The following is a 13765-nucleotide window of genomic DNA, read 5'->3' as shown; positions in this document are numbered from 1 at the left end:
CCAAGTTTCCACGCAAGTAATCTGATTTCACTCTCACAATAATCAAACTTTCTTCCTAGTTGTAAAATGCAAGAACTCTAGAAGATCCTCAGCCTACATCCAAATGAAAGCCTTGGTGATACAAGTGATTCAGATTAAAATCAAGAAGGGATCACCTTCTACTCTCGATGGCTGAAAATTTACGCTGTCAAGAGTCTGTTTCCGTAAACAAAAATGTCTAAATTCACCAAAGTTGCTCATTAATCACAGAATAAAAGGAATACAACTAGCACAATGGATATTTTTCTATTCTTAACGTGGTTTCAGCACTTCGTAAGTACAACTATAGTATCAGGTGACAAATACAATATAAAGACCATTTCTATAATTACACAATCCATAAAACATCCAACTACACAATGACACTAATGAAGAATAGATGTCAGTTTATAGCAACTTTCCTAGAGAAACAGCACACCTATACATATACATGCTTTAAAAATAAAAACAGTCTGCTCTTCAGATAATCACAGCCATTGAAGTTCCTTGTATGTACAATTCGTTTTCTATGAATAATTCTGCACTCATATTAGCTTTTTAATCCTTCCATACTTAAGTAATTACCATCAATTCAACCTCAAAACTGACACCATATTAAAATTAACACTGCATGCAAGATACACGTATATGTAATAAAACATCACTGTCAAAATATCATGTAACAGCAATTAAAATAAAGCTCAAACAAAAGTATGAACTTTAGATATTGCCAGCATATCAAGCAGCTTAAACCAAAGTGAAGAGGAAGGAAAAAACACAAAAAGCAAACTTGTAAGCTAAATTAAAATGAGTGCAATCATTCTGAACATGTGGAAAATAACAAAACCATATTGCTGTTTGAAAGAACATCGCATGCAAAACACATACACGGTTTCATCTTCGCCCGTGTACACACACGCACACACCATACATGCAAAAACAAACACACATACACACACACACACACATACATGTGTACACACACGCACACACCATACATGCAAAAACAAACACACATACACACACACACACACACACACACACATACATACATACATTCACACAAAAACACACACACACACGCATACACACTCCAAAATGGTTAGGAATAAAAGCAGTAAATTCAACCAGTACAACCAGGGTTCTAATATACTTCTCATCATTAAATAGATGAAAAAATAATACAATAAGCTGATAAAACAAATTGTTAACAAGTACAAGAGAAAATTAGGATTGGAAAAGTCCTTATGAGATCTAATATGAAAAAATTAATATTTCTTTCTGCTCGGAACCCTGGTTGTGAAGTTTGGAAGAACCATCACTGTAATTACTTTGAGATGTAAGTGTACGTGCGTGAAGGTGAGTGGTTCTGCTGCTGCTGAGGTGTTCCTTCAGGTGGAGTGCAATTCAAGAAATCCCAAATCAGGATCGTGTCATCGTGTGAGCTGCTCACTATCTGGAACTCGTCAAACTGCAGTCTGAAAACTCGACCAGTGTGTTCCTATAGAGAAAAATGAAATTGAAGTAAAACTTCAAACACACACTAATAATTTTATTTCTTTTTAATTCCCCAGCAGAAATATGGAGAAGATCTTTCTCAATAATGGAAAGTAACAGATACTGAAAACTATACCACAAAATCAATTTAAAACTTCCGAAAAATTGATGGTAGGAAAAAAAAACAATGGCAATTCGTGGAATGGAGGTAATGAACGGTATTGCACTAATGAACAAAATGTCTAGTTGTGTATGTTTTTCAATGATTTGGTGCCAGGGTGAGTCAAAAGTCCCTTTAACACCCTCTATAAAATGTAAAAGAGTTATGCGGTTAGGCCCAAGGGGAACTATAATTGTGTATGTCAAGCCGAGGTCCACCAAATTGAATTCAACACAAAAAATTTCAATGGAAAGGAGGCGGCGATGTGATATATGAAATCAGGCTAGAATTTCAAAAGACATGTAGTGGTGGTTTCTTTTTCACGTATCCTTATCCAGTAAAAAGTTATATGCACATTTTGCACTTATGACATCTGCTCAATATGTTCTCAATGTTTCTTTATGCACACTTGACGTTTCTTCCACTCGCGTAGAACATTTTGCAATGTAACAGGTGTGACAGCATTGCAAGTAACAACAAATGCTCAATATCACTGACTTTTTGTGCATACACAATTGCCTTCAAATGTTTCCAAAGGTAGGAGTCCAAAGGTGTTAGGCTATTCAACAGGTGCCTAGCTGCCAATCCATCTACAGGGAAATTTAGTGCGAAGAAACAGTCTCACAACGTTCCCATAGTGTGGTGACGCTCAGTCCTTTTGAAAAAACTCTGGAAAAAAAATATTGTATTCTCCATTCCGTAAGCAAGGATGAGAAAACATGTTCACTTAAATCCAAGTAGCCGTCAGCATTTAAGGTTCCATCGATGAAAAACGGACCAACCAATCACGTTGCCCTCGGCACATTATACCATTATCTTATCAGTAGGGGCATGCATATTTCGTTTTTGACGAAAAAACGAAATGTGAAAAAACACATTGTAGTGTTAATTTTTCATGTTTTTGAAACGTGTGAGATGCATTTTGTGATCATGTTTTGTCACGAAATAATGCGAAATGAACTGCAAAAAGCGAAATTAACTCTCAAACACGAAATTTACCGTTTATATACCGACGCGACACTTTCTGAAGTCTGAAGTATCCTGTGAGTTATGCAATTCACGGAAAATTGATTAATTCTGCTGTAAATATTTGAGAAGCAAAAATAAACCCCTTTACACAGGAATAAACTTAATACTCTGGTAACTTCATAAATGTACTATTAGAAGGGATAAGTTTATTTTGTGTAATAAGTGCAGTTTTTAAATCAAACTTAGGATTATATTCACAATTTTAAAACCAAAATGTCATTTTATATAGCACTTTTCATGTGATTATTCACCGCTATAACACCGAAATTTCATTTTATTTACCGCTTTTGAACCCGAAATCGACTCTGTTTTTGTACCGAAAGTTTGCTTTTTTAATTACCAAAAATATGTGCCTCTACTTATCAGCCATTCAGCTGGGATCTGTTTAATGTGGATTCTCAGATGGCTAGTATCACTTATTCTGGTTATTAACTTCACCATGAACATAAGTATTAGCCTGTGAAGGACTTTTCATTCTAAGGGATGTTACTGATTACAATCATATACATGTCATATGAACTTCCCTCCCTAGATGCCAGTATGATCTCAATCTCACGCGTTAAGCATTTTAATGCTTTTTTTTCTGACACCTTGAAAAGAAGAAAATGGTTACAAGTATGCGTTCGTAACTCTTTACTGGTTAGATAAGTTTAAAAAATCTTCATTACTGCATTCCTCATGAAATTCTAGCCTCATTTGATATAAATAGAGAGTGATGTGATGTAATTTTTTAGTTACATTCAATATGGCGGGACTTCCACTTGACACACACAACTATGGTTCCCCCTGGGCTTAACCTGTATTATGACTAATTGTACCCAACACAACTCCTTTACATTTGATAGAGGGCATTAATTGTCTTTTGACTCACCCTGTACAGGAAAACTTCATTAATACGATATTGGTTAATACAAAGTACCCTTTAATCTGAACTTCTTCCCGTTCCCAAGCAAATAAGATAGGATATTAAATGTATTTCGGTACCGATAATTTTTAATACGAAGTTGTTTACAAGACCCTTTGGCAATTCTGGTTTCGCTTAATTCGAAGTAGACACCTGCGTAAGTACACTGGGAGAAGATTGAATGTGGAGAGAGCTTGGATGTTATTTCAACTTGACCTTGACATGTTTCCTTGTCCTAAGACCTGCTGTCAACTTGGGGAAAGCAGCCCAAAATGCCTGCTGGACATGCATCCTTTGTCAATGTGCATGGCAGGTCAAGCTCTTTCACCGCTGAATGCGATACCTTGGAAATCTTCACCAGTGCCACATGAGAAACGTGAGATAAGATCGCAGGAATGTTCCAAAATACAAGATGCATGACGCCTGGAAGTCTCGCCCATCTATCTAGCTCTGAGCTCGAGATTCAGCAATTTCCAGTGAGCAAGCAACTCTTGGGCTGGTAAAAGACAACTTCCGGTAGGGATGTGCCGAAGCCGATTACAGATGTATGAAAATCGGCCGAAATTGACATATCGACATCGGTATCGGAATCAGCAAAAATCCGATATTTAAACCGGTACAGATTATACTAGAGTTTTACCTTCTAATAAGTTTTATATTTTAGTTTTGTAAGATTTATTGACAATTAGGTTATGATTCATCATTATTGTAGAGTTTTGTAATAAAATTATTGCAAACTCTCATTCAGAGGATCAACCTAACTTAAAATCTGAAATAAAACAGTACATTGCTGATCCAGGATCTGCTGTTGTATTGGAAATTCAGAATTGAGTATTCAAACCTGAAGCAAGTGCTGAGAAAATACTTGGGCATAGCTGCTGCATCAGTATTCAGTGATTCAGTGTTCAGTGTTGCTGAACAGATTTGCGATAAGAGAAGAAGTAGGTTACTTCCTGAAGTGCTTCCAAAACTCGTGTTTCAGAAGTTGAATCTGGCAGCAGTAAATTTCCAACATTAAGAACAGGAAATCATTTTGCATTTCAAAGAGCTGCTTGTGTACTAATGTTAAATCTCTTGAGAATCCATGTTCTTCTTAAAGGTTCACATAACCACCTTTTGTAGATGCAAATGTACATTTGCATCTCTTGAGAATATATATGTATATACATATGATATGCAATAGAAATGTACATAGCAAATTTATTTTTGTCATGCTGAAAATAACATCCCATTTCTGTTTAATAACCTTATGTATCGGAATCGGTTAAATATCGGCATCGGTATCGGTTCAAAAAATTATCGGCGAGTACATCGGCATCGGTGAATTTTCAGCTTCGTCACATCCCTAACTTCCGGTAAACACATTCATTAAAAACATGTTTTTTGTGCACTGTAGCATTTCATAAAAAAGGGAAACTGATCAAAACCACATAGGCCAACTTAAGATCGTCAACCCACTTAATGTGTTGTCTAGATGACAATTTATGAAAAAGTTTACCTCGATCTTATGTCATAACTCAGTTTCTCGGTTCATAAGTTTCCCAACTGTGCATCATAACTTCCATTTCCCACTTCATACATTTCCCAACTGTGCCATGTCATAAAATTTGCCAAAAAAGTGTTTAGTTGGCTGAGTGCCTTCTCCCTCTTTTCCTGTCAGCAAATGGGGGCGAGGGGGTTGATGCTAATTGTTTCTGCCACCATTGTCTTGCTCGTGTGTGCACACGGGTAGATTACGGGCGAGGGTGGAAGTGAATCCCTACTCCTTTACTTTGGCATCTAAAATGAAGCAACCAGTTCTGAATATGTTCTTCAAAACAAAACAAAACAAAAAAAAAACCCTTGGATAAGAAAAGAAAAAATGACCCTCTTCCCTTCTCCTACAACAGCTCGTTCTTCGCCACTGGTGTGCATCGCAATGCGATAATTGCAGAATTCAGGTCCCTCTTTCTTGTTTGAATGCAGCTGCCTGCATAGGAAATATTGCCCGTATTATTGTCTGTTGCATGGTAAAACGTAAAGCAAGGTTCATTTTTCTTCCACACACTGCTGATAAAAGTTTGGTCTTCGACAACTGCGTTATCTTTAAAATACAGAGTATTTTCCCTTCTGACACCTGTTGCTCTAACTTCCAGTCCGTCTCATTGTGTTTACACTGCAGTTAGCGCCAGTGTTTAGTCTAGCGTCTGCAAAAATGTCACTTGCAGATAACAGCAATGACTCATCCAGCACAAAGAAAAAAAAGGCAGTGTCTTGAATCTTGCATAGCTGTTTTGATTTGAAGATAACTTCGATCTCCAGAAAGAAAAACAAGAGTTAAAACAACTTCATGATGCACACAAAGTTCGATATAATATAATCGCCGCTTTTCTTCAGAAACATTCAAGTGTTATATTCGACAATGCACAATGTAGGAATGGGTGCAGAGTCCAATAAAAAAAAGAAGTTATTCAAGGGTAAAGTTTTGTCAGAGCGAATGTTTTGACCTCCAGAATACTCCTAAATTTAACAATAAATCGTCGATTACGCAAGAGTAAATAACAATCTCCCATTTTGATATCTGAAAATACACAAGTTTCATAAAGCTTGTCTTGAGTTCTTTTTATCCTGATGGATTAATCGAACTAAATATAGAGTTTAAAGTGGAATCCTAACCCAAGTGATTATAGTGTGTGGCACTGTGTAGTGTGTCCTCGAATCCACATTCAGTTTAAACAGATGGCAAGTTGCATGTTTCCTTTCTTAGGATGGATTACAATGCAAGTCGAGGAAGAATTTGGACTGTTCCCTGGAAAGGGAAGGGGGGGATGAATATGAAGTTGGCTGAAGCAAAGAAAATATTACTTTTTTTTTTACAATGTATTGTAGACAGCCAAACCAGAATGAAATTTACAGTCCCGCTTTTTTTTTGTCTGGTGCCGAGAAAGGTTGTGTTCTCTCTCCCAAGAGATCTTACCTTGACAGTTAATCCTGTAATGGACAATGCTCTAGTAAACCCATATAAAATCAAACGTTCATTCTGTCCGATATCTCCAGACTTTGGCTGACGCCTGTGTGATTGCTGTAAAGATTTTTCGAGTTTTGCTTGTAATAAACGAGAGATTGTTTTCCATTCGGTAGGTTTCAGTGCAAACGGGTTTCTCATGAACCAGAATTGTAAGAATTTTGTGGAAGAACAAGTGTGTACAATTAAAATAAAATGCAGTTTTTTAAAACTTTTTTTGGTGAAAAATTTTTCATGTTCCTTCACCACAACATACATCCTGTACATAACAGGTTGCATAACTACACAGGATAAATAGTGTTACCGTCTCCTAGGAATCTTTGTGTCTGTGTTAAGCTCTGTGCCCTCATGTTGTGTAACATTTTTTACAATTTCTTTAAAACTTACAATATTATTATACAGTACATATAAAGCTTATTTTGTGAGCTATTACCAAGTATAAAACATCCGTTGTTGGGATAATTTATACTGTAATTTATTTACACCTGAAAAACAGGTGCCATCTTGAAAAGTTTGGATAACTCAGTCGTTTAATTCGGTTAACATTTTTTGGTCCCTTGAACTTCGCATTAACAAGGTTTTCCTGTATTTACCACACTTGCAATTCATCGCATTTGTCTTGTGATCTGTGTATTACCATGGCGCATAAATGCAAATGAACAGACAACTGACATATTTAGCTTCTATGAAGAGAGTTTTGGGTGTAATTCATTGTAATGCAATGCCCCATATACACTGTATTTGTTAACATCATGAACTTCTGTAACAGACTGTACTCTTGATTGCATGGTCAGGCAGACAAGATATGATAAAAAAGAAGTTTTGGGCTATGGTATCGAGATTAAGTGCATCATGGGGGCATTTACATGCTCCTTACTTAGCATCCTTTTTCTACCACTTCTGCCTAGTTATAACATTACATGATGTAAAGGAATATCCCTGCTTGAACTGGGATATGAACCCACAATTATGGGGGCATGATTGACAGTCAATCACTAAATGTTAGCAAACAGGACTGTATCATGTGGGGAGAGGATGTATAATTCGAAAATGACAAATTCAAATTTGATGCAACTATTTTTGCAGTTTATGCTGTTCCTTGTACAAAGGAAAAGCATAATTTCTTGTACAAAACTCAAAATAGTATTATGTGAAGTTAACATAATTTTCGCATTGTTACAGAAATCCATCACACACACACATACACTGTAAATCTATTATGTATGCACCATTCGGACATACCGTGCGTTCATTTCGATCTGCAGCCGAGAGATCGGGAGAAGCGTGGCGGGCGGCGCTGACGGAGATGCCGACATTTGCGGCCTGTAATGCCCGCTTATTTTTATAGACATATGCAGACATTTATATAAATATTGCAAAACGATCACTAACCTGTGTTATAACACGCAAAAGTTCTTCTGTAATTCATCCAAGTTCTGCTCTTATATGCACAAATAAATACGCTTTAGAAACGATGTTAAGAGACGCAGATAATAAAACATTTTAATCATAGTTTTGACCAGTAACGTCCTGCTTAAGTTTATATCCTTGAAAGAGTTTTGTGCCGATGGGGATCGTTTGGAGGTTTTGAATGTGCAACACTGTATCAAGATTACGCTGTAGAAGAAACCGTTAAAAGTCAATAGTGTTCGTGAACTTCCTTGCAATCCGAAATCTCCGAGCTCGAGTTTTTTGTTCCTTCGCGACTAGATGAAGACAGAGTTGTAAATATAGTGGCGAGCAATGTAAACCAAGAGTGTGTTAATTTCGTACTGTGCGCAAGAGTGTTATTCTTGGTTACTTGCAGTTACTTGTTTGTGTTATTGTAGTGTGTATGTGTGACGTGTCAGTGAGACGATTGGAATGCCAGCCGCAAGATTCACGTTAGAACAAAGATTTTTTTATGTATGACACGTACCTACGTGAAAACAAACTCGTGTCGAGACGTGTGTAGGTAATTTGTACAGAAATTCCCATGCGTTTCAACTCCACACAGAGATACGGTTAGATATCTTGTCCTTAAATTACGATAAACTGTATCGTTAAATTTTAAAACACCTAAGCAAAAACGACGGATTCTAACCGAAGCAAAACTCGATGATATTGGTGCAGCGTTAGAATGTTCTCCAAACAAACCTCTACGCCGTGTTTCACAAGAGGTGGGCGTGTCAAAATCATCGGCACATACAGTCACTAAGCTACTAAAATTAAAACCATACTCTTATAACACAGGTTAGTGCTCGTTTTGCAATATTTATATAAATGTCTGCATATGTCCATAAAAATAAGCGGGCATTTCAGGCCGCAAATGTCGGCATCTCCGTCAGTGCCGCCCGCCACACTTCTCCCGATCTCTCGGCTGCAGATCGAAATGGACGCACGGTACAACCTAAAGAATGATAAAAAAATTAGGGATAGGCCATCAATAACATCAATAACTAGTCAAATGCATTAATGAACTAACAACCATACAAGTATGCTTACCACCAAAGTTCGTAAACACAATGTACTGGCTGGAGCTCTTGGGTCAAGGGCTGCTGTTAAATCCCAAACTTTTATTTTCCTAAAATTTAAAAAAATAAAATGTCAATATCAAATTACACAATAAGAGCCAATCAATGCAACATATGAATTTATAGTTACCAAAAAGTTACATACAGAGGATAAGGGATGAGGAGACAGGTGAGTGGAGAAGGTTACATAATTTAGAACTGCATAATTTGTATTTATGTCCAGATATTACTAGAAAAATTAAATCAAGAAGACTTAGATGGGCAGGTCATGTGGCACGAGTGGGAGAGGAAAGAAGACTTTACAGGATTCTTGTTGGGAAACCTGATGGTAAGACACCCTCAGGAAGGCCAAGACGAAGATGGAGGGATAACGTTGAGATGGACCTAAAGGAAATCGGTAAGGATGGAAAAGATTGGATTGATCTTGCCCAGGATAGGGACAGATAAAATGATTGTGCTGCTGCAGCCATAAACCTTAAGAAGCTTGAGTGTTAGTGAGTTCAAACGTTACATGCATTATGGAGAGAAAACAATATATGATTAACTATAACACATGACATTACATAATGCCTCACTCTGTTTCCTTCAAGGTAATCGTGCAATTTTCATTCTGTTCAAGTCCAATATATTTTTTTTCTTTTTCCCCTAATAGGAAATTAACTTAGGTCTACCGTATCATATCCAAGGCGTTGGGTAAACATTTTCTGGTGTTGGGGTACAAATTGAAAGAAACTTGTAAGCAAAAAAAAAAAAGGGGGGGGGGAAACAACAACGTAGAATGCTGCTTTTAATTTATTCAAAACTCAATACTAACACAACTTACCCATCATATGCACCACTGACTATCCTCTTATTATCGAAGCGTATACACCTAACTAATTCTTCATGCCCTTCAAGAACTCGTAAACACGCACCACATTCAATATCCCACAGCCTAGAAAATACAAATGACACATTAATACATATTTCATACTTAATAAAGTACACAGTGGAAACTTATTTAATTGTGTGAGAACTTCACTTAAAAATTCTAGCTAGTGCAATATATTGTCTTTAGGGAACCACATCTGACACAAACTGCAAAAATTTAGTGTAATGAATATAAAGGAATGCGAGACGATTCGAGAAAACAATTCACAATAGAATTTGTAAGGTAGACATTGAGAAGTAAACTTTTTTACCAGGCAACCTGTGTCTTTGTTTTACCAGTTTCACTTATTTATCTCTTAATATGTATTAAGTTTAAGAATATTTTTATTCAATATTTAACATTGTAAACTGCACAATCTTTAGAACTCCACGTGGTGGCGGTTCACCAAGTTTTTGCTTACATCAAGAGACTTTATTTGCAACAAAACTTCTCATTGTTGCCAGGTCTTGTTTGTAACCATTATCTTTCATCCCTAGATGCTACTGTCTTGATTACTGCTGCTATGCATGTAAGATAAGAGTTTCCAAAATACTTCCCTGTCATAAAGTTATTTATTTTTATAATTTTAATTCCATTTTAAAATTTTGAACTTCAACCATCTTGGATTTGTTTGATTCAACATAATACCAATTTCATCTTTCAATTCTATTGGGGTTTACAAAAAAAAATAATCTGTTTCTTCAGTAGCTGAATCTCTCTATTCATGTTTCAGGGAATGAAAAACATGGTAGAAAATTAATATACATTACTGTGAGCATGATTTTCTAAAGTTCTATTAATTTTTGTAGCCATAACCATGAACTTGTGTTATTACTTGACACGTTACCGGTGGGTATTGTTTTGTTAGGTGCTATATTCTCACCTGTTTGTAGTACCCTCTACTGCTCCATCCATTTAGCATAAACATAGGTCACAAACAGACTGCTAAAATAGCAGACCAACTCTCTGGAAACACAAATGGCATCACCCCATCCCCTCCCCAACACCACCACCTTGATAAATCCACGAGAATATGATGCAGAGTGTGAGTTCAAGGCACATTAAATTACATACTACAGTCGATCAACCAGATCGTTTAAGGAAAGAATCCAGTATCTTGTGACAGAAGCTAAAGTAATTATTCCACTAACAGATTTGACAAGTATATCAAATGCAATAACCACACAAATAGAAAGGTATGCACCAGGCATAATGTAGACAACCCTTTGTTAGTGTCATTTGCAGATCAACCTATCTGACAGACAAAAGATTTTTGCAAGGTATCTTGAAATTGATTAGGTAAATTTGAGCTTGAAATTCTTATACAATTAACAATTTTTAGTTGATTAGAATATCCTGTAGCATTTGTGACTTCGTTTTGTAGATGTATTTTGAGTGAGTATGTGAAATGGCAAATGTAAACTCTGCACCTTATATTAAATATTTTAAATATTTGTATACCGTTTAAATTAATTGAATCAGAATTCTTGGGATACATTGGAATCACACAGACCCTTCATATTGTTAATATATTTGTGTATGTATGTGTGTGGGTGATGAGAGGTCGTAATACATAAGGTTGAGAAATAGAGAAAACATATCTGCTTGATTATATACATGAAATTTTATGTTTCCACTTTGCCCAATTGGATAGTTTTCTTGAGATTAATTTCACGTATGTAATACTTAAACTGTGTTTACAGCATTCATCATAACTATCTGCTTGAACCCCTGAATGTTTGGAAAGTTCGCCTTGAAAACCAGAAATTATACTTGAATTTATCAAGATCCCAACCCTGAACACAAAACAATCTTTTGCATGTTATCCACAGTCAAACTCTGCCTTTTGTCTGTGAGGATCATCTTATGTGGTGAAAACTATGTTGTGCAAATTTGAATGCTGAAACATTACTTCATGAGGCAAGGGTTGAATGCCGCAAAGCACCAAACTGATGCGAAAGTGGAGAACACACAAATCGGAAGTTCGCACTTTGGACTGTGCAGGTAACTGTGGCGAGAGACATTTTGCTTTGTTTAGAGCTTTGAAAAAATGTCATGGACTTGGAGGGAAGGAAATCGACAGAGTATGTTTGAAACATATTAGTTGCTGAATTATTTTTTTTCACCAAACAGTGCAAATAGCTCATGTGATAAAAAAAAAAGTTTGCAATTTGATGCGAGTTACTAACTTTTTCCGTAAATCGAACCTCTACAAGTAAGTTTCGCAGAAAAAGTTCATAAATCGTTTAAGTCTAATTATCAACAACCATGCTGTGTCTTTTATTCCCCAGACATGAAAAATGGTTTGATTTAATTCTGAACTGTTCCAGAGATACTGATAGGCCACATGGCATCTAATGGTTGCTTCTCAAAGCCAGGCAGACAGTCCAACCACTACAATCTGTGATGCTCTATACTCCAACCAAGTTTTATGTTTTCAAGTAATTTCCGAGTAATATATCTTGATTGCTTTCAACTGTTCACTAGAACAGTCCAATGGAGACAATCAAGAAGAAGCACTTTCTGAGATATCAAAAGGTAACATCGACAGACTGCACACAATGAACTTTTTTCAGTGTTGCTGATGGGTAGGCTCCAGATTTTTATGTCAGCAAAACATGTGAAATACACACACAATTATGTAGGAAAAAATGCTGAAACGTGTAAAAACATGTGTATATTAAATATCTAATATGCATATTATTTCTGAAGCCGCGGTAGCTCAGTCGTTAGGGCATCTGACTACCATGCAAGAGATCCGGGTTCAATCCCCGGCAGGGGAGAACCGGGACTTTTTCAACCTGTTCATGCAGCTCCAGCACCCACCCAGTCGTATAAAGTGGGTACCTGGAGGAAACCCGGGGGGTAAAGGCGGCAAGGGCATGGTACTGATCACATCAGCCCCAGCTCAGGCGAGATTAAGAAAGTGTCGGGCCCTAACCCCATATACGCCTTCATGGCGTGGTGCAAAGCACAGGGGAGCACTTTACTATTTTTTTTACTTTTTACATATTATTTCTAGTTTGTGTGTCTTTTTTAGCTTCCTGGTAGTGAACAATTAATTATATTCTCAATATAAATATATTTTCAGAAGTTATCTTGAAATAATGACACTGTAATGTGATAAATTACATGGGAAAACTTATAATCCTATAAATTGTTAACGTGAATGACAAGTCACTATTTCAACAATCAGCAGCAGTGAAAAACAAAGTCCATCTGCAATATGAATTTCATGGTTTAAATGACATGAAAGTGAGACGATGAACCTGCCACAATCAAATAATTATCGGATTTTTGGAGAAATCAAAGTTTGAATGTTCATCCCAGAAATATACAGTTTCTGAATAATGAAGCCAGAAGCCAGAAACGCCGACCCTGATGACAGAGTGGTTAGCAGAGCATCCTATGATGACAGGGGTTCTGGATTTGAATCCAGGCCTTGGCAAGGGCATTCTTTTGTGGGTGTCCCTTCTTTAATTTCATCATATCTAAACTCATCATCATCTTTGCAATTAGTCAAAAAGTGGCAGAAAAGCAAATTAAAAATAAACCAAATAAATAAATCGAAGACCAAAATTATGGCTCAAATAAAGCATTTTATGTAAAAATATGTAATGTAAATGGGAAATATGTAATAAATATCAAAATATGTAACATGAAATTCACACGTATCAATTTCTAACAACATAATTGGATGACATTTGCAATTTTTGCTTGCTACATACAA

At 36.4% G+C, this 13765-nt stretch overlaps 1 protein-coding gene across 4 annotated transcripts in view; it reads right to left on the bottom strand.

The window, feature by feature from the left end:
- Positions 1–13765, bottom strand: part of slmb (beta-transducin repeat containing E3 ubiquitin protein ligase slmb) — a 120046-nt gene that overhangs the window by 23269 nt on the left and 83012 nt on the right. For 2 of the 4 annotated variants that reach the window (XM_083142978.1, XM_083142981.1), the window contains exons 8-10: positions 9949–10059; positions 9097–9175; positions 1350–1519 (exon numbers count right to left, since the gene is read on the bottom strand). In XM_083142978.1, the coding sequence (XP_082999104.1) occupies positions 1350–1519; positions 9097–9175; positions 9949–10059 (360 nt within the window). The remainder of the gene's footprint in view (positions 1–1349; positions 1520–9096; positions 9176–9948; positions 10060–13765) is intronic. The other 2 variants (XM_083142980.1, XM_083142979.1) reach the window with 2 other exon arrangements.

Source organism: Lepisma saccharinum, chromosome 21 (genome assembly GCF_977018435.1).
Source record: "Lepisma saccharinum chromosome 21, izLepSacc3.1, whole genome shotgun sequence".
In the NCBI taxonomy this organism is placed as follows: Eukaryota; Metazoa; Arthropoda; class Insecta; order Zygentoma; family Lepismatidae; genus Lepisma; species Lepisma saccharinum.
This window is presented reverse-complemented; position numbering and strand designations above follow the sequence as displayed.